The sequence below is a fragment of the Malaya genurostris genome, chromosome 3, assembly GCF_030247185.1.
Source record: "Malaya genurostris strain Urasoe2022 chromosome 3, Malgen_1.1, whole genome shotgun sequence".
NCBI lineage: Eukaryota > Metazoa > Arthropoda > Insecta > Diptera > Culicidae > Malaya > Malaya genurostris.
In genome coordinates, this window is record NC_080572.1 from 118,114,429 (window position 1) to 118,136,521 (window position 22,093).

General features: G+C 35.3%; 1 protein-coding gene across 8 annotated transcripts in view; it reads left to right on the top strand.

The window, feature by feature from the left end:
* The window catches only part of LOC131436857 (ras GTPase-activating protein raskol), a 352,339-nt gene that overhangs the window by 257,506 nt on the left and 72,740 nt on the right, over positions 1–22,093 (top strand). For 6 of the 8 annotated variants that reach the window (XM_058605803.1, XM_058605804.1, XM_058605807.1 and 3 more), the window contains one exon: positions 12,127–12,174. The exons of the other annotated variants lie outside the window; for them this stretch is intronic. In XM_058605803.1, coding sequence (XP_058461786.1) covers positions 12,127–12,174 — 48 coding nt within the window. The remainder of the gene's footprint in view (positions 1–12,126; positions 12,175–22,093) is intronic. 8 annotated transcript variants of the gene reach the window in all.

A 22,093-nucleotide genomic window follows, 5' to 3' on the forward strand; every position in this document is an offset into this window, starting at 1 on the left:
TTTTTAAATTTGGTATGGATCTGACTTCTGGTACTGGAATGACAATGAAAAACGTGCGAAAAATTCCCCAAAATATGCACTCACTTCACTTCAAAGGAAACTTTCTATTATCCTATCGATTTTTTTTAATTTGGTGTGAATTTGACTGGATTGCAGGGTGACGAGTGACAAAATTCAAAATTAAAAAATTTCATAGAAATAGATGGAAAATGATCTATTTTTTCCAAAACAGTCAATTAATTCCTTTAGTTAATATGTCTTGTAACTTGCAGACCACGCAAACTTACATCTGACATACCGGCTCCGGAAATATCGGAACAGTGGTCAAAATGTAGAAAATGGAACTAAGTTATTTTTCATCGCGACCACTCAACCGATGTTCTAAAACTCAAACTCAAATGAAAGAGATTACGGTCCCAAAGAAAGCATTCGATTTTTTTTCCGGATCCGACTTCTGGTTCTGGGATTGTAAGGCAAAGTGTTTAAAATCGCGAATCGTACAAAAAATGCTTTTAGCTCTATATCTAATCTGAGAGCTCATCTGTTGCTCAGATAACAGATATACAGGCTCACATTTGCACTGTATGTGAAATTTGTTCAATCAGCGTGGCGAACACTTGCAGATGTCACCACGATCGACACGAGGTGTCACCACGATTTGGGTGTCGCTTTCACTGAGCCACAATTTTGGGTGCAACATCCACTTCACGCTAGATTTTTGTTTTGCCGTTGGTTAAAATGAAAAGTTTATTTTTGTTTAATACCGAACTCTTGTGTGATTTATGCGACATGGAAATAAAGTTGTCGTGTGATGAGTGTAAAAATTGTTGTAGTTGTAATATTTCTATAACAGGTAGGAGGATTTTGTTATCGTTCCGGAACGTAGTGGAACGTTTTTTTGAAAAATCGCGGCGAACAGTCGAGCAGGTGGCAGTAGTGTTTCAAACGTATAGCAAATTTGAAATTTACACAAGATTTTAAAAAATTTTGTTCGAGTCCGTATATCTGTTATCTGTGTCTGTTGTAAATCAATCATAATCCAGCTTTCAGAATGCACACCAGCCATAAATAAATATTATATATGAATAGCCGAACTTTGCCAAAGTCGGTCTGAATTTAGTCTCAAGTGCGATTGAAATACCAATTAGCGATCATTTGCTGTCACAATGCGCCATAAGAATGTGCTTATTGGTTACCGAGGTTATACCCAAATAAACTATAATGATAATATTCATGAAAATATAAATAATATATGGGAAAGGCATCATTACACCACAGACTAACAGACATGACAGTATGAGTAAATTCTTATAAAAAATAATTTTTCGTGATGCACTAGCTCCACCTATATTGTACTGCGCGAACTATTTACTATCTGTACACCCCTTGTGTTATGTAAAAGTTTTTTTTACTAGTTGGTTTCCCCTCGTTTGTCAACACCGATCAGATTGTTGGATCACGTTGATAATATATTTAACTTTTTCGCGATGTTGGAAGGTAACCATTTATTTGACTCAACATTGTTCATCTAGACTATTTTTTATTGTGTTGGTAGTTTTCACCAGAAATTAAGTGGCGGCAGACCAGAAGCAAGTAAATATTCTAACAAAACGGGTTCGATTTTGTCTTGCGTTGGAGGATGAGAAATAGGCACAATTATGTATATAGTTTTGGCAATATGTATTAAATCTGTATCCTGCATGAAATTCGCATGGACGTATACAAATCAATACATTACAGGTAATTCTGTATGAATGGCAACTCTGTTGGTAAATGAAAAAAATAAACACAGTCTAGATGACAGACAGGATGTATTTGATAGGGTAGGTGCAATAAGACAGGTTCTATAAAACAACTTGCGATTTCTTCATTTGTTTTTCAATTTCGTCAACAGAAATAGTTTATTGTTCATTGATTATGTTTAAAATAATAATTGTCGGAACTATATGGAACAAAAAATAAACACTGTAAAAAATTGTATCGACTTTATTGATGGTTTATTTTAAACAATTGTTGGAATAGTTTATAAATTGCTTTGTAGTCCTACTTCACGGGAAAACGCAAGATTTTAAATAACTGAAAGATCACAACAAATTTTGGCTAAGTGCTACAGTTTTCGAGTTGCGATTTCCTAGGACAGGGAAAGTTACGGGTCCGAGTGATACCTTTTTAAAAAAATTTCATTTTTGGTTTTCCTTTCGTCAGTCTTTTTCTATACTGTTTTTTATGTTAGACACTGACAAAAAACGGAAAGTTCCTTTTGGATTTAAACTAAGATTGCTGTTACTTATTTCCAGATCGATTCCAACATTTAAATGATGAGAGCTTTTATCATAAATTCTTTCCTTGCTTCCATCATAGATTAACAAGTCACTGGCACCGGGTGACATTCAAATCATTTGAAATCATCGCAGTATTTGTGATATATATCTTCCTTAAGAGACGTAGAGGAAAAATACATGGTAACAATGGTAACAAAAACAAAATTAATCGATTTAATGGTTAATGGAACATTTGGAAAATTCAGTATAGTGTAAACGATTTATACTATAGCTGGGTTTGCAGCTGGCGAAATCTGTTTAAGAAAGTTTTACAATCAATAAATGCGTAAACAATTTACTATAATTCTTTTCGTCTTGACTTATTTTCGCAAATTTACTTACTACCCAAACAAATCATTCCGGATACGCCAAGTCTAAAACTTCGTGTTTATTCCAATATCAAATTATCGTCGCCGTTTAGTGTATCTGGTTACTTTTGATTTATGAAAACTATTAGGGAAGCGAGAATTAGGAAAATTTGTACCATATTTCATCATTTGAGATGATTAATATGAACATGTTTGCTTTTGTTTAACAGTTCTAATTGCAGCCCGTAACAGGATTGCAACGGTTTCAAGTTTCATCCTAGACATGACTGTGTCTCATTACGTTCCGTCCGTTTATCATATCTATATCCGTCCTGTGCAAGTTCCGAGCATGAAGGGAAGAACCCGAGACTGCACATAAACTTGATTTATTCCTTCTGCTTAAAAGGTTCCGACGAAGCAACTGTATACAAATGCACTTTGGTAGCAGCGTTTCCGCAAAGAAAAGGTGTTTGATTCGAAATTAATGTGCACTTTTTTTCCCCGAGCGTAGATAAAAAAATAACAAGAGCTCTATTCACACAAGAACTAGCTAGGGGACGAAACTTTACTTCGTCCGATCGGTGCGCGGTGTCACTTTCCTTATGACTGTGATGCGTATAGTAAAGGATGGTCCGCTTTTCAAGGTTTCTTCTCAAGCCCACCTCAACTCAATTTCCAATGCAGTAGACCGGAACGAATGGGACATCACCGGAATGGGATCGTCGGCTATCTGAACGGCTATCCGAGCTTCGTTTTTTCGTTTCAGTCACTTTTCTGCCCCTCTCTTTAGCTTATTTGATAATAATTAATGAATAGATCCCTGTCCCGGACTCTCTTCCACTATGCATATGACCGAGAGGATTTTGGTCAGGTCAGCCAGTGGTCACTTACCGGAACCGATTGTTGAATAAATGAAAGATTTGAATTATAATTGAGGATATTTAGTAAAATAAACAATCGGCTCCGGCTTAGGTAAGGAATCTCAAAAGTTTGTCAGCAAGACGTGCGGGAGAGTGCAACAAACGGGTCAACTTTCGGTTGCGTTGGGAAGATAGAAAGAGCTGTAGACTTTCCGTTTGGAACGCATTATGAGAACATAAAAACATGCAAATGTTCAGTTCTACGGATATTAATAACGACTGGGTTAACACTGGTAATCCGAGTTTTAATGCATCTTATTATTTGATCTTAGTTCTGAACTTAGCATTTCAAACATGTTCTAGTATGGTTTATAAATAATATGAATAATTTATAGATGCAATGTAATATAATGTTATATAACAGATATTATTTTATCATACCTCTAAAGGCCGATTCTTAAAATCGCACTACGATGGCTTTCATGCTGATTGATACGATTTGTTTATTAGATGGAGATTTATTATCATTCCTGTCGAAAGTCCTTGCTTCAGTGTAAGAAAAGTGAAAGTACGAACCAGAGCTTAAAATTGTCACGCATTCTCAAAGAAAGAAACGATTCCAACAATGTTCAATTTCAATGTTTTATTTCTTATTCGTAAATGACCGACACCAGGAAAAACGAAGAGAGAGACGAAGCATTTTCGTTTCTCATCGAAACAATGAGAGAGTATAATTACCAACATCACTCTTTCCTCTATGGCAAGACGAAACTAAACTAACGTCTGCAGAGAGCATCAGCAGAATTTCAATTTTCATTCTTTCATCGATGTTTTGAAAATCTGCTATGCTTGGCTATAAAGACTGTTTAAAATATGATAAATAGAAGTTATTACATCCCAGAACTAACAGGTAAAAGTCATTGAGAAATCTTTTTCTGTCATTTTCGGTTCTCAAAGCTTCTGTTGAATACCGACACTGCATACTTTGGGATTTTCACTGAGAACCGCAAATGACTGAAAGCATAAATGAAAAAAAGAACACAATTTTGAAACTACTGTTCCGCTTATGTCATTGACTGGACATGGATTTCGTTCTCATAGTTTGCAAGCGAAGCTGAGAGTGACATAATTTCTCGTCATTTTCGTCTATTTTAAGTCAATGAAAATGACTTTTTTTAGCTCTGGTACGAACAACAAACACCATTTTGGCACTTCACATAGCGTCCATTTATTTAATTATTTTCCGTGGATAATGATAATGATGAAAAATCAATAATCCTGAGAATAGAAAGTTCTTCTTATATTCAAATACACATTTGTTATCTGTTAAAACATTTCGGTATCCTCGCGGTATCTCCCATAAAGCGTAGAAAACTGGATTACTGTCTGTACAATAGAAAAAGAAATAGACCGTTATGATCTGTTCTTACGTCTAACTGTGACCACGCTCTAATGTAACAGATTATGTACCATAAATGGATTAACTTGGGATTCACATTTCACTATAATTCAACGTTAAGTGCATTGTTCACTTGAAAAATACGACTATCGTCGATCCAATAATATTTTGTTTAAATAAGGATGTATTGATAATTAGAAAATCTGTAACTGAAGTGATGAAATTGTGACACTTCACAATGCGAATGTATAAAGGTACTGTACAAGAAAAATATGCACACAGATAAAAATATTTTGTGACTTTACATTTATTTTCATGCACATATTTGGAGCAGGCAATTGAATGGAAATTTACATTACAAAACGAAGCGGTTTGTAGATATACAGTGAAATCAATCAATGAAAAACTAAACGAATTTTAATCTAATTTTACATAAATCATGGCTTTAAATCAGATTTTCGTTTCAACTGATGTCTATTTCATAGTACTATCGGTTTACATGTCGTGTAAGTTTCATCTTTTCTTTCTGTGCAGGCCAAAATGATCAACATAAATTTATTTTGAATCAGATACTCTCAGTGGAAAAATTCACATATATTAGCTATGTTTGTGTATATTCACCGTCCTCTTCCAGAGTAAATGCCCACACCTTGACTACACACTTAAAAAAAACCCTGTGATTTTACATCTTATTAAATGCACATAAATGGAGCGTCGCAGTCCACGTGAATTTACGTGGAAGAACGTTTAGTATGGTGTCTAAAATTCCATGACTTGAAATTCTTCGAAATAAAAAAAATGATACTGATATCGACCTCCGCCACTTGAACCGAGAATCATTGGATCGCAAAGTGCGTCTGTTAATGAGCCAAAGAAGCACTCGTCTGCTTGGTTGGTAAAAGGTACGTTTAAATTCATACTGTCGCATCTGCTTGCGGAATGCAAGTTACAGTCGAAACTAGTATAATTCAAGCTAATCTAATATTAAGTCATTATAAATAAAATTTTCCGTCATTTGACAAATTAGGTCTTTATGAATTACACTCCTAATACCAAGCCTAAAAAAGTTACGCGAAACACCAAGTCTCAAAAAAAGTTGGAACGGTAACTTTGAGCTATCATAGCTCAGCTGTTACTTGACCAATTTCGATAAATTTTTCACCCTCGAAATTTTGTGAAGCTTGTAGATTATTTTAAGTATATCATTATTGACGATCTTTTAGGAAAAACTAATGAAAATCAGATTTTTCCCGTTCCAAGTTTTTTTTCAAGCTCAAAACGTGCCCTATCTGCATTCATGCGGCACCTGCAACGCGAATCGGATATTGAGAACTTCAACTTTACCGAGTCATAACTTTGTTGTTAGTCACCCGATCTTCAAAATTTGTTCACCATTGGAAAGGTGATACTTCCAGAAATAAAATGCACTGAAAAAAAAAACAGAAAATAGGGTTGTCTACCCAAAGTTATAATGAAAACTGTAGATAGATGACTTAAGAAAAGGTGAGACTTTTTACAATGATCGTAAATATATCGAAATTCAAAGCGATGACCTATATATTTTTACACATCATTCGATTGCTAGTGATATCAGCTACAATTTTCGATCAACTACCATTATTGCACAATCAAAAGAAAACATTAAAAAATCGATGAATTTATAAATATATATGCATTTTTCATTTTTTTTCACATGTTTGTATAACTCAAAAATTAAAACTATGACATGTATATTTTTTTGATTCAGAATATTGGGATCATAACCAGATACAATGTATTGATGACCAAAATTATATATCCGTTCAAAGAATTTCAAGAAATTTGGTACAAATACAGATAATTTGTATTATTGGGAAAATTTTGACAAACAACATGAAATCAAAACATTAAAATTTTATGACATATATTTTTTTATTATTTTAGTTGGAAATTTATTATGAACAAAATTTACAAAAAAAACTGAAACTTGGATTTCACTGAAAATTTTAAAAATTTTAGTAAATAACCTAAAACTCTAAAAATAGTTATATTTTTGTATTGGACAAACGATCTAAACAATTTTTATGCACAACCCAAACGCAATTTATAACTACTAAAATTCTGATTTTGTTGTAGGTTTGCCGTACAATCTCAAAAAAATAGGTAAAAGATCGGAAATTTTAAAATTTCCGAGTTAAATTGCATTGCACAGTGGTCCGGATCCACAATTTAGGGGGACAAAAACATTTGTTGCTTAACCTTATACATTAGAGCTATGATGTCTTAAAAACAAATGATCAGTGAGGATAAGCCATATGTCGATGTACATGGTATTACGGTGGCTATTATTATTAAGGTGATCCAAAACTTATTTTCCGGATGTGTTGAGATAGAGGACTGCATTCTTCGGCAAAATTGTAGATAAACTTATATCGAGCAGCTTTGCTGAGAACACCATAGTAGTATCTGCAACGGCTTTAGTGTTACAGCTATTTTTAAAGAGCAACTTAGGGTGTTCCTAAAAAAATCACATTTTTTGCTCTAGCATTTCTATTTTTCTTTTTTCGTATAGGTATCTTTGAACATCTTTTAGAGTTTGTTAAAACCAATGTTTTAATGACTGGCGTATTCAGGTAGCGTTTTCTGAACCGAAGTTATGAGCAAAACTAGTTCAAAAACAGGTTATTTTCAAACTGCTATATTTAACATTGAGGCAAACGAAAGAAAATCCGTTTCTTGTATATATATATATGTATTCTTGTATATATATATATATATATGTATATAAAAATAGGCGGAGGAGATATTTTTTAAAAAAAATTTAAATTATGTTCATACATTGGGTTTTTTCATTGAAAAATATTCGTATCATATAAGTCATTTATTAGCTATATATGAAAATAAGGTATTTTTTGTCTTCTAAAGTGTCAAATTAATTCAAGTGCATATTCGGGAAGAAATCGTTTTGCATTCTTCGGGGAATGCAGAATGCTCAATTCCCAATTCCCTTCCATGTTCCTTTTATCCTTCCCTTCCCATCAGGAAGTTGATGGGAAGCTACGCAAGGCACGAATCTCCAAATAACTAGGGGAACATGCCACTTGAGCCAATTAGTTCTGATAACATAGGTGCAGGGCTTCATTTAGTAATAAGCATTCAAACGAAGAGGTTGTTTTTCGAGACAAAGACAACTGTAAGCTGCAAATAGATTGATTGGTTGGTGCTTATCGCAAAGGCTGCTGAAAAGCCAATATTCGGGGCGATTCCAGTTTCATAAGTACCTGAAATAGTGGAACTCACTTCACTGAGAAAGATGGCCTAACCGATTTGAGAACTGTTTCATTTTGTAGGTTACACTAGTTCATGCACTAGCTTTCATGTTTTTCAAAAATCAAACAAAACTGTTTGAAGAATAAATATTTTATATGAGAATAAGAGAGATATGAGAAAGACATCATTACACAACTAGGTGGATAAAAACATGTTTTACTTAATTTCGTGTGATTTTTTGTGCTAAATTCAGAATTCTACTATTTCTGAATTGTTTACTAATAGAAAATTCAAATAATTTTCGAATTCTATGCATTCCGAAATAATTCTAAGTTCGTGATATTTAAATTTTAATATTCTATCGATAATAATTGATGTTGTTTAGGATAGCGGAAAATTTAAGATATATGTTCTTGTTTTTAATTGCTTGTAAAACAAAAATCAAGCAATAATTTTTTTTAATTGTAGTTGGTTTCTTTTGCCATGGGTTAGTATAAGAAATTCATATATTTTACGTTATATTTTTTATTGTACAAAGCCATTGAAATAATTTAAAATTTTCGTGTTGTCACAAAATTTATTTTATTAATAGAAGCAAATTCTACGTCTCTTTAAAACAGATGAAATCAAAACGGATTCCAATATTTTCACTTTGTTTTGCACAAACGTTGGAACGCAATATATATCAGAAATTTTGAAATTTCCGATCTTCTACCGATTTTTTGAGATTTTACGGAAAACCTAAAACAAAAATATGTAATAAAATTTCAAAGTTTTGATTTGTTGTTTTTTGGCAAAATTTTCCCAGTAATAGAAATTTTCTGTATTTGTACCAAATTTCTTGAGATTCTTCCTACGGATATATATTTTTGATCATCAATACATTATTATTTTTACGTTTCGTCTTTGACTCATCAGTGCAGAGCAGTTCAAATTGAACTGCTTAGTGCTAAACTCGGCAGTTCAATTTGAACCGCTAAGCAGACGTAAAGTTTCTGCTACTTACAGAACACTTTATGTTTTGCAACGGAGTGCAATGTCTTTTCTGACGTGCCGAACGAAAACGTGTTTTCGACTATTTCTGGTCGATGCAGGTATGGTCATTTAGGGGTTAGCCAAATTTTGTGCTAGGGCACATAACCGTTTTTATTATTTTTGCGTTTCGTCTTTGACTCATCAGTGCAGAGCAGTTCAAATTGAACTGCTTAGTGCTAAACTCGGCAGTTCAATTTGAACTGGTCTGCACTGATGAAATTTTGAAGATCGGTTGACTAACAACAAAGTTATGACTCGGTAAAGTTGAAGTATTCAATATTTTCTATGCGACGTTTATGCCAAAGAAAAGAAAAATGGAAAGCAGATAGGGCATATTGGGTGCGTGAAAAAAACTTGGAACGGGAAAAATCAAATTTTCATTGGTTTTCCTTTACCAATCGCCTGCTACAAAGTTTTGGAATCAATCTACGAACTTCACAAAATTCTAGGGTGTAAAATTTATTGAGATTCGTTGAAAAACAGCTGAGCTATGACAGCTCAAAGTTACCGTTCCAACTTTTTTTGAGGCTTGGTATTTGGAGTGTTAAGTCACCTGTAAAATTCAATTTTTTTTGTGTACCCTTCAAATTCTGTGCAACATTAGTGCTATTTTTCTCTCGCACATACAAACAGACACACATACATACACACAGACATTTGCTCAGTTCATCGAGTCCGGGTCTCGGAAAGATTTCGAAAGTTTGAGCGAATGCTATAGCTAATTTTTATAAAAAATTCTTGAAATCTCTCAAATGTTTCTAGAATCTGTGTTTCTTTTGTAAAAAGCTCGCCAAATCCAATAAATTACTCAATATAGGTGCATTAAAGATTTGCCCATTGAAACTATAAATTTTATATCTATCATATAAATATATTTCTCCTGAAGATTAGCCCAAGAGCGTCGAAACGTTGGATGTAGAACCAAAATTAATTATTTCATCTACTAGGGACACAAAAGCCGATCATTACATATAAGTTCAAAAGCATATATTGAACAAATAAATTGACGTTTGGCAAGTTAACGATTGCCGAAATAAGACAATCGTCGTGTTCAAAAATTTAATATTTTTGACCCGTTCGACATTCCAGTAGAAATCTTTTAACTATTTGAAATTATGCGCTTTTAATTATTTCCAGATGCTAGTTTATATTCTAAAATATGCTTTATAAAATATTTTCCGTTTTATTAATAAATTGCATTTATCCCTTAAGTTTTTTCCTATTCGAGTTTAGACTCCCAATTTATTGGAGTCCAGTTATTAACACAATTTAAAGAGACTAGCTGCCTGTAACGTAAGCAAAGCATTTACAAAATGTGTTAGACTGTATTGTTTTTTTTTTCGTCCCATTTCCGATGTCCGTTTGCCCACATGGTTTCAGATTCCATAGAGCACGATAGGCACGTTAATTAAATTAGCATTAATTGAAATTCAGCTGGAAGACGTTGTTGGCTACTAAGCAAAGCGATGCATAGGTTTAACAATTCGCGTGATATGGAATTGGACAGAAAGCGGTACCGAAGGCGCAACGGTTGAAGCTTTGTATGCTGGGGGGAAAATAGGCAAATGCCGAAAGCGGAAGTAAACATCAGTTGGTTCTGTAGCCGAAAAGAAACCGTTGGCTGCGTTACAACGAACAGAAAAAAAAGACAAGTAATCGGTGTCACGAATCTAACACTTCATTCGATGTGCATGACATTTCAATGTGCTTCCAAGAATACCGGAGGAACATACGGGTGGACTGGCTGAGTTACTGTTGCATACTTCCTTCCACGGAACGCGCCAACATTCTCATATTGCACTTTTCGGCCACAACACAAGTCAAGGCAGCAGGATGAGTACAAACAATGACACCCAGTGCAGTCCAAATGACCTTCTCCCGAAGCCGTTGTGAAGAATCGTTACACTTCCGAGTTGAGTTTGCACATTTTTATGCATGCATGCATGCATGCTTGAACGTCTTAATTTTCTGTCATGAGGCGAAATTCGAGAGGGTCGTAAATTTTCCTACTTTGTGCTGCTTTACTCCGATGGTCGCCGATTGTCCTTTGCTGAGTACTTCCGAAAAAAAACTATACCGGCTTGAATCGGAAAGAAGAAACTGAGTATGAATATTTGGGCTAGGAAAGTAAAAGGGGCCAAGCATATTGACGTTGGCCGTAGGCCTTTGGCCAAATGGATGTTTTGCAACAATCTGTCAGTTTGAGAGTTTTGCAGCAGGAAATTGCGTGCTGGATCTTGTTTCGCTTTGCTTTTTGACGCTTGCTGGGTGAGAAAAGGCGCATGTGTTCAACCTTTAGGGCAAGATTGGAGAGTGGATATTCTTGTTTCTTCTAGGGAACACTGTTTTGTTGTGGTGATGATTAATTAAGCGTTTAATTAAGACGATTTGCTACGCTAATCCACGCTCGTAGCAGGGTTTAAAAGATAATTTCTCAGAATTTGAAATTCAAATAATCTTTTTTTTAATTCAAATAACTATTCGTGTTTCGATGAAGCTATGCCACAGTATTGCGAATATTTTACTCTGAAATTACAACACAAGATTTTTTTTAATTCTTTACACTTTCACCACCCGAAGAGTAAAGCTGACACTCATATAAATGAACGATTCCATTACTGCTTCATGAAAGAGCACCGGGAGGTCATATAGAGTTACGTTTTTCAATAGACGATTGACATTCACTTACAGCTGTGCGAAGAGTAACAATTACACTTCAATACTGTAACCGTCGGGCATGGCGTTTCGAAACCAGTAATTTTCACCACATTATTGAGCTTTCCCTTGCTCGTTGTTGAAGGTAAACATTAAATTAGAGAATAATGTAGTTTTACAATTCTGCTGGTGGGGTTCCTACGATTCATTATTTATTCCATAATAGAACATTGAATAGTTTTCAGTGTAAAATTTGGCTTTGGAAGGTTTTAATTTTCCATTTTCTCTTTTCATTTCAGGTAAGAGCGATAGCACAGAAGCATCAACTTCGTTTTTCGCTGTTGGAGGTAATTTTGCTGATGATTATACATTTTCGATCATTTCTATCAAGTACAAGTAAAAATTTAGAACGCCACATTACTATAATATTGTTGAGGAAGCTTACTTATTGTTTGTGACCATCTGTCAGACAAAAAAGGTTTTATTGACGCATCATGATAGTGAGATGTTGATGACACTCACTGCTTTGAATTGTGCCAGACGATCAACTAATCTCCTGTCTGAACCCATCATAATAAGACCAGTCGGGCTCTGTGCTTGTTGTTTTTTTTTTATTTCATGAAGATACTTATTGCGTGATGAAAAAGGGACGGCAATCGGATAAATTCAGATTCAGCATCCTTTGGTGTGGTAAAGCTCGGGAAGGAAAACATGAATATAATTGCGTAAATTCTCAACACTTTGCTACCGAATTGCCTTGAGTGAGGTTGGGCAACAAAACGATTGCAGAAACTAATTTGCATAGATCACGGCCCCTTACTGGGAACCCTTTTTTTCATTGTTTAGCAGAATCCGTTGATCAGAAGGACGCCGTAATGCATACATCGAGGCAGGAACTGGTTCTCTTCTTTGATTTTGATATTCATGCTGGGCGAGGCTCATTCATATTCAAATCGGTTCATGGTTTCAACTGATATGGAATCTCAGTGGGATCTGCTGAAGTGACACACGCAGCTCCAGAAATACTATCGGTTTCCCGTACAATCCTCACTTAACTTCTATTGTTGGCCAGACAAATCATTTCAACAGTTGGTTACAGGTATTTGAGCGCTTCATTCGAACACTTACCACACAACGAGCTACCGGCAGTGGATCGAATTACCTGATTTACCTTCAAACTGTCAACAAGGTTCGATCAGCAGAGAGGGTTTTACGGGGCCGTATCCGAATTCCAGCCTTGTTGTTGTCTGCCGATGTGGTTGAATGTTTGGAAGTTGCAACGCGATAAGGGAAAAGGGACTACATGTCCCCGTTTCTATAGATCAGAAATAGATTTTTTTTTCGTTGTAAAAATAGAGATTAATTACTGTTGCAGTGAATAAATCATTTCCCTAACCTGAATCGAATAAAATTGAAACATAAATCTTTAGTTGAAAAATTGAACACGTCGTTTTATCTTTTGAGAGAATTGCATTCGAAAACCTTTGACAACTATAATTCCAGCGGCTATCTGTTAAACGCTTTTAATTTTAAATCTGTGCAACTTAATGCGCTTGGGTTACAGAATTCACAATCATTCTGGGTAGTGCCAATTGCTGTCTATATTTTTGGAGGTTAAACGCGTGTTTGTCACTTATTACAGGAGCTGTACATACTGTCACGCAACAACACTAAGTTCTCCGCGAAGCCCCTCATTTAAAATTGATTTTGTTCGCTGGAAATATATTTACACTCAATTTTGAAAATTTCATAGTATTAACAAACGAAAAAAGACACTCAAGTTAAACAAACGATAGCATGATTATTATTTTGACAAAACTCATAAAAGTTGCTCATGATAATGATTCACTACCCCTTAAAAATACTTCGCGGATCGCTGCACAGTGGAGAAAAAACGATCAAAAACGCGATTCAAATAATTTTATAAAAACATAAGCAAATATTTTCAAAGTTAGTTTTTTTATGCAAATTTTTCTCTAGAATCGATTTATGATAGAAGATCCGCCAAATTCATTATCATGCCCGTTTTGCTCCAATTCCTCCCTTTTTTTACTTTACTTTGAAAACTAACTGTGAAACTCATGAAAAAAATCAATTCAACCAATCGGAAGGTAATCCTGACATGCTCATAAGATAGATAAATGTATTGTTTTTAATAAGATTGACCGCAAACAACTGTATTTTGTTTTACCCCCAGTCATCTTCTTCCATGAATTGACAGAAAAAAAATCTACTGATCGGTGTTTGGACCAATTTTGGTTAAACAAGACAACTATGTTTCGCATATAATAATTTACAGATAGTATTCATGATCGCATGCTTCGTGCTACATCGTTTTACTCCAGTTTTCCCACAAATATAATTTTAACAGATCGGCTGAAAAGTTCGTATCGTTTCTATGAGAGGGCGCCACTAGAATTAAATCCATACCATTTTCAGTTAGTACCAACCTTCAAAAGATACGTGTATAAATTTGACAGCTGTCTGATTATTAGTTTGTGAGATATTGCTTTTTGAGTGAAGCTACTTTTGTTATTGTGAAAAAAATGGAAAAAAAGAAATTTCGTGTGTTGATGAAACACTACTTTTTGATGAAAAAAAGTGCCGCCGATACCAAAAAATGGCTTGATGAGTGTTATCCAGACTCTGCACCGGGCGAAGCAACAATTCGTAAGTGGTTTGCAAAATTTCGTACTGATCATATGAGCACCGAAGACGATGAACGCAGTGGACGTCCAAAAGAGGCTGTTACCGATGAAAACGTGAAAAAAAACCACCAAATGCTTTTCAATGACCGTAAAGTGAAGTTGATCGAGATAGCTGACACCCTAAAGATATCAAAGGAACGTGTTGGACATATTATTCGCGAATATTTGGATATGAGAAAGCTTTGTGCAAAATGGGTGCCGCGTGAGCTCACAATCGATCAAAAACAACAACGAATTGATGATTCTGAGCTGTGTTTGGAGCTGTTACTCGTATATTGAAATAAAACCGATTTTTTTCGTCGATATATAACAATGGACGAAACATGGCTCCATCACTTCACTCCGGAGTCCAATCGACAGTCAGCTGAGTGAACTGCACGCGATGAACCGAACCCAAAGCGTGGAAAGACTCAACAATCGGCCGGTAAGGTTATGGCGTCTGTATTTTGGGATTCGCATGGTATAATTTTCATCGACTACCTTGAAAAGGGAAAAACCATCAACGGTGACTATTATATAGCGTTATTAGAGCGTTTGAAGGACGAAATTTAAAAAAAAAACGGCCTCATTTGAGAAAGAAAAAAGTTTTGTTTCATCAAGCCAATGCTCCGTGTCACAAGTCGATGAAAACCATGCTGAAATTGAACGAATTGGGCTTCGAATTGCTCCCTCATCCACCGTATTCTCCAGATTTGGCCCCAGTGACTTTTTCCTGTTCTCAGACCTCAAGAGAATGCTCGCTGGTAAAAAATTTAGAAGCAATGAAGAGGTAATCGCTGAAACTGAGGCCTATTTTGAGGCAAAGGACAAATCGTACTACAAAAATGGTATCGAAAAGTTGGAAGATCGCTATAATCGCTGTATCGCCTCTGATGGCAATTATGTTGAATAATAAAAACGAATTTTGGCAAAAAAATGTGCTTAATCCACCTATCAGTGAGATGATACCTTTTTTATCAATCCGCATGTGTTTTTTTCATGAATATTCTTCGGTTTTCATGACATTATTTTAATGACCGTCGGTTTAAGCTGCAATTTGAAATTTTAATCACTCATTACTTTATCTAAAAAGGTTACAATCGATTAAACTTTTCATGATATGTCGAAGTGAGCTCCACTTTAGAATTTACGGTAATTTAAGGTACTTCCAGAGCCGGTATTCAGGAACCAGCATAAACCAAACCGATTCGTATGGCCATATGACGAATAAATTGCAATAGTTTTGAGTCCAACTTTCAACCTTTTCGGGATTATCATCTTCTATATCGGTTTGAATTTTAAAAATTCATCCTCCTGTAATTCCAGAATCGGAAGTCAGCATTGATTAAAATTAATTATTTTAGTTTATTTTAATTTGAATTTTTTTCTGAAATTCGATTTGGCTTTATTTGAGAAAACGATTGAGCTTTGAGAAACGATTCGATACTGGAGCCGGAATTCGAAAATCGGTGTAGCCGAAGTCAGACAAATTCATCTGATTAGTTTACATTTGTTTCAATATGTTTAAAAATTAGTATAGACATCTTTGAGAAATCGTAGTACGAGTTAAATTGTTGGGTGCCTTCCAAATCGAAAACTGAATACCACTAAAACTGAAATAAGTTTATTTGGTTGTCGACTATTCAAATCAGCAAATCTTAGATGATTCTTAGATATCATTTGAATCTTAGATCGGTTCAGCCATCTACGAGGAAAATAAGTTACACAATTTTAATTTCGTTTCACATATCATCCTGTAGTTCCGGAACCAGAAGTCGGATCCAAACATAATTCAGGAACCTTGTTTAGGAGCATACGAATTTTCATATGAATCTGAGTTTGTAGAAAACGGTTGAGTCATCTTCGAAAATAAGGTAAAAAATTGAGTGAAATTATTTGTCACATACGCATTTGCTGATCTCGACGAACTAATTCAAATGGTATATGGGTGTTATGTTCTTCCAGCATTTATTGCTGTAAGCAGTTTAAATCAATATAATTATGAAATTGTTCAGAATTCGGAAGTACTGCCATCTTTCCAATATGTCATATTCGAACGATTATGTTGCCAAAAACGAACCGTGCTAAAATTGGTCCGAGGCAAAATGTCATGAAAAATAATGCTGTTCACAGTCTTTTTGGTACTTAGAAACTATTGTACGTAACAGTATAAAAAATAGTGTTTTACGTTGCTCCCAAGCCTTTCTTTGCCATACAGCGCTCAGAACTTCTACTGCTGGAATATGGGGGAAAAGTCGCTTACACAAAAAATTCGATATCTCCGTTAAAAATGGACGGATTTTAACAATCTATGGCTTGTTGGATAGCTATTTCCGTGCGGAATCTAAGTCTGAAAACATAATCTGTTTTCAAGGTCAATTGTGACAGATACTGTCAAAAAACTGAAAATTTTGACATAAAACTTCGTATAACTCAAAAAGTAAACATCCGATCTCAAAACCATTCAATAGCGTTCTGGGTGACGGGGAGACCTTTCATTTGCGACTAGTTTGATCAAAATCGGTCCAGCCATCTCTGAGATCTCGACCTCTTAGTTGACAACACACATACAGACACACACACATACACACACGGACATTTGATCAGTTCGTCGAGCTGAATCGATTGGTATATGACACTCGGCCCTCCGGGCCTCGGAAAATTTTTCGAAAGTTTGAGCGAATTCTATACCTATTTTTTATATACATATATAAAAAAAGGTAAAAATGTGTGTTTCTATTAAACGATACGAACTTTTCAGCCGAACTGTTATATTGAATTCAGATTTACAATCCCGAAGCAGATCCAATATGACCGCACGAATCTTGTTATACCGTTTTACCCCAATTTTTCCTTTAACTGAGTCTTAAGATTTTGCCCCATATTGAATTCATTTGTAATCCTATTTTCAGGTCTTTCTTCGTAATATCAATCGATTTTCATCAACCGCAATCAGCCTGGTTTCGGCATGCGAGAGAAAGTTTAACCAGAAATACGACTTTTGATATAAATTGGGGTAAAACGGGTTAAACAGGCTAGTACTGTCATTCCCATTGTGTTTAATTGGATCACAGATGTTGTGCACGTATTATAAACCAACATTGATAGATCGTATTAGATCTGCTTTTGGATTGTAGATCATATTGCAACTGAATATTATAACTAGAAAAGAAATGGGGTAAAACGGGGCAACGAGTTTTCTGCTGTCAATAAAACTATATGCAATCGATTTGTTAGACTTTTTTACATCGGAAACACTCTATTCGCTTTTCTGCAAGTTCTTCGGTTTCATGTTATATAGTTAAGCTTGAATACAATGCAGTATAAAAAGGAAACTTGGGATAAAATGAACATGATAGCGTTTCGTGCGGTCCTTCTAAATACATCGAATCGATTTTACTGACCATTTTACACCAAAAAAGTATTTTTTTGGTCAGCTGTATCATGCTTCCAAAAAAATCGTCGCGTTTTTGGTCCATTTTTCCCCACTGTGCGCTGGTTGAAAATTTAGAGCTCTTAGGATCGAAATACTGAATAGCATAATAGCATAAACTGATGAGAATGGCTCAATAGCACTGATGAGCCGAAGGCTGAAAAAATGCGTTTCGCACAAACCGGTTACTTTGTAAACAAGAACCCCTAAATGTTCACATTATGCGATGATCAGTCAGTTCTGCTAAACAATTCTCGTTTATATACAATACATCTGAAAGGATATTGCACCTTGGTGCGATATCCTTAAAGTGTTACATAAATAGTGTAATTTTTGCGTATTTTTAGTGGTTTAAGTTGAATTGCTAAGTGGTAATGCAGTTTAATACGAACTGTTTGAAGAAATGATTAACTGAAGGCGAAACGTTAAGACAATGAAAATAAACAGAAATTTTCCGAACTTCTTGCAATCAAAAGATCTAAAATTTTTAGAGTAAGTAAGTTTGCACAAAACCTTTGTGATCGATGTTTATTTTCTTAATTTTATATGTTAAAATTTAAAATAATAAATTTATTGATATTTATTCTAAACGTTAATTAGTAGTTTCGTGATTTTAAACGGCTCTTTTTTGAGCTGCTTTAAAAAAACGTAAGGTAGCAAGAAAAACTGATTGCATAAATTTTCCAAATTGCCGACGCCAATTAATTTTTATTTAATTTTAATTTATTTCATTTTAAAATTTCAAAATCTCTGCCTCACTCGTCTAAAACCGCCTCGTCTTTTGTACCCATAGATATTTTACATACAAATGATACATGAATAAACTATCAACAGTTAAATGTTAATTTAATCAACGCTGTTTAGTCGAAACAGTTGAAATTTCGTGATTGATTGGTTCATCGAGTAAACAGTAAACATAACATTGTACTCAACTCAGTTGTGAAAATTTTGCTCGAGGGTATTTAAAAAAGAGTTTGCACATTGAATATATCTGATATGATTCTCGAACAGAAGATATTTGGGAAATGAATTTTCATAGCCGGTGTATCTCAACCCTTTGCAGAATACATGATGAATAAATTCGCTGATGAACAAAAACTGAACCTTTCTGAAAGTATTCAGTGTGCAAAGCATGTTATGCAGCTATTAGCCATGTCATGCCATTTAGCTTGAACAACGTACGCAGAAGTAACAGGAGCGCAGACTACTGCTATGCCAATTCAAACGCGCCATTCAAACACAGCACCTACTGTGTGTTCGAGACTTGCCAACGATGCTGTGCTCCTGTTACTTTCATGAATCAAATTCATACTAAATAGCGTTTTATAGGGTTTAATCTAAATAGTGCAGTGTAATCAGTCAGCTGAAATTCAAGCAGCCTTCCATCGCTACATTCACTGTTTTTAATGTGGAAAAATATATCGTTGTTCATATTGACCACCCCATGTGTTTTGCAAATATATCGCAGTCATTATTTCTCAGCTGCGAATTTGTTCGGTAGAGATTTTTTTATTGATGAAAATATAATAATTAAATCTTGCACGAATCATTTCGGTTACGTTTCAGACGTAGTGGAAATTTAGCATCGAAGTATCATCGGAAACTCTTCTTCCTTTCGATTATCTCTTTAGCGATATTTCTTTGGGTGAAAACTCGTCATCAAGCTTCACCGACACAAAAAATCACTTGTGAACTTTGAGGTTCGGAGTTTTGTGGATGCTTGTTTCATGAATGAAAATATGGGAAGTGTTTTTTTCAATTACTGAGTTTTTTTAAGAGAATTGCTTGAACTGATTTTTTCCTGAGTGATAGTGAAATGAAAATTTTCTGATCATGATTTTTCCAACATTGCTTATAGCGTTTTATCTCTCGAACAAGAAGTGACAGCCAGTAGCTATGCTTGTGGAAATCAGTTCAGCCATCTCCGAGAGAATTGAGTGGTACAAAAATCTTTGAAAGGTGGACGGGTCCCCAAGTATGGTTGTGTAACAGGTGAAGTTCTTCATCACACTATGAAACTGACACCAGTGTCAGTTCTTTCTTGTGATCATGCTTATATGAGCCTGCCTAGTCTAGCTTTTCAGTTCTAAATTTATAACTGATTCAATCTAAAATACCGTCTTTTCATTTCATAACTTTCGCCTCTCTCAGTTAATGCTTGCCGAAAAGATCCAATCAAAATCGATTTATTTCTGGAAGAACAGCGGACATTTTTTGCAGATGACCTCAAGATCTACTATGTTATTTGCTGCTCAGAGTATGCGACGTTCTTTCAGCGACAATTGGTAATCTTTGCGGATTGGTGAAGTATGAATGACCGTTAATCCAGCCAAATTCTCGATCTTTACGTTCACGAAAAAAAATGTTGAATACTATATTGAGGGATTCATGGTTGGTAGATCGACGACGTCCCGGGTTGGCGGTTCAATGCATAGGATGCTGGTCTTACAAACCAGTTGTCGTATGTTCGAGCTCCGACCTGGAAGGATTCGTAGTGTCAGTAGAATCGTAGCACCAGCCATACAATGGTTCTGTACACTCTGAATCGGCTGCGAAGTCTGTTGAAACAGAAGGTCAAATTCCACTACAGGAATGTAATACCAAGGCTTTGCTTTTAGATCGACGTGTATTAAAGATCTTGGCGTTTTGCTTGACAAACAATTCTGACTGCCTTGGATTCGTGATGAGGATAGCCAAGCATTTTACGGATCTATAATACTTGAAATCAATATACATACAGTTCACCAGTTTGCTCTACTTTGGGATATTGTTTAGTTGTTTGGAACCTTCTCTACCTTAAAGTCGTTCATACAAATGAGTCGATTCAAGATTGATTCGTTCTTTCCCTCCTCATCAACTACCGAGTTATGAATGTCGCGGATTCCTAATTGGTTTAGACACACTATAAATAATACGGGAGTTGTCGCGTGCTTCGTTGATAGCGGATGTTCTGAAGGATAAGATTGACTTTGCTCCGTACGGTTAATATCAATGCTCGTCCTCGAGCTCTCCTCATCAACGCTTTTCTACGACTTCCTTTACGTCGCACCAACTACGGAATAAAGGTGCCGTAATTAGCTTACAACGCTAGTTCAATCGAGTGTCATCTGAGTTCGACTTCAATCTTTCACATAATAAAACAAGGACCAACTTTTTATTTAATATTAGAAATTATCATTAAAACCACATTGTGACTGTTGATTTTTACAATAAATAAATAAATAAGTTCGTGTCGTTTTCTTACGTTCCGAATCACGAATATGTGATTGATAATGGCACGGGCTTCTGTTTATTCCATCTTGTATGACCCGACAAATTCCCCTGCTATAGGTGTTTCTTCTGTATACACTGAAACCTCAATTTACGGGCAGAGCCAGGGATGCGTAAATTAAATCTTGCGTAAATCAAATAAAACATAGCGTTATTTCAAATTTTTAGCGTAGAAAACCTTTCTAGTATGTTCTGAGACTATGAAAATGCTTAAGAGATGTTCCAAAATCCAAGAACTACTTGGAGTATTGTCCTTAGGGACTACACTGTGTCACAGCAAGAACTACAACCGCTAATCCATTTTTTGTTTGTGGTCCATACTTTTAGAGCTACAGATTGCTTACTTGCCTATTGAAAGCTATTCCAGGTAGGTTCTAAGTCGTCCAAGAACTTCAGTGAAAACAGGTCTTCAGTTATACGAGCATTCAGTAGTCTATATATAGTTATTCAATTGTGCTCATAGTCGTAGAGCTACATAATGCTTACTTGTGTATTTTGATCTTTTCTTGGAACATTCCCAGTCGTACAGGAACTTCAGTGAAAACAGGTTTTAAGATCTATACGAGCATGCAGTAGACCGAGGATGATATGTTCGTTAATGCATTTTGTTACATTGGTAGATCTTAAGGCCTGAACTCCAGGTAGTTTTTGGATGGTCTAGAGCAATCACAATTGTCCTGTTGATCGCATGTGGTATCACGCATGTGGACCGAGAACGATAAGTTTGTTAATGCTTTTTGTTACATTGGTAGACCTTAAAGCCTGAACTCCAGATAGTTTTTGGACGGTCTAGAGCAATCACGATTGTCCTATTGATCGCATGTGACATCACGCATATGGACTGAGAAAGATAAGTTTGGTAATGCACTTTGTTAC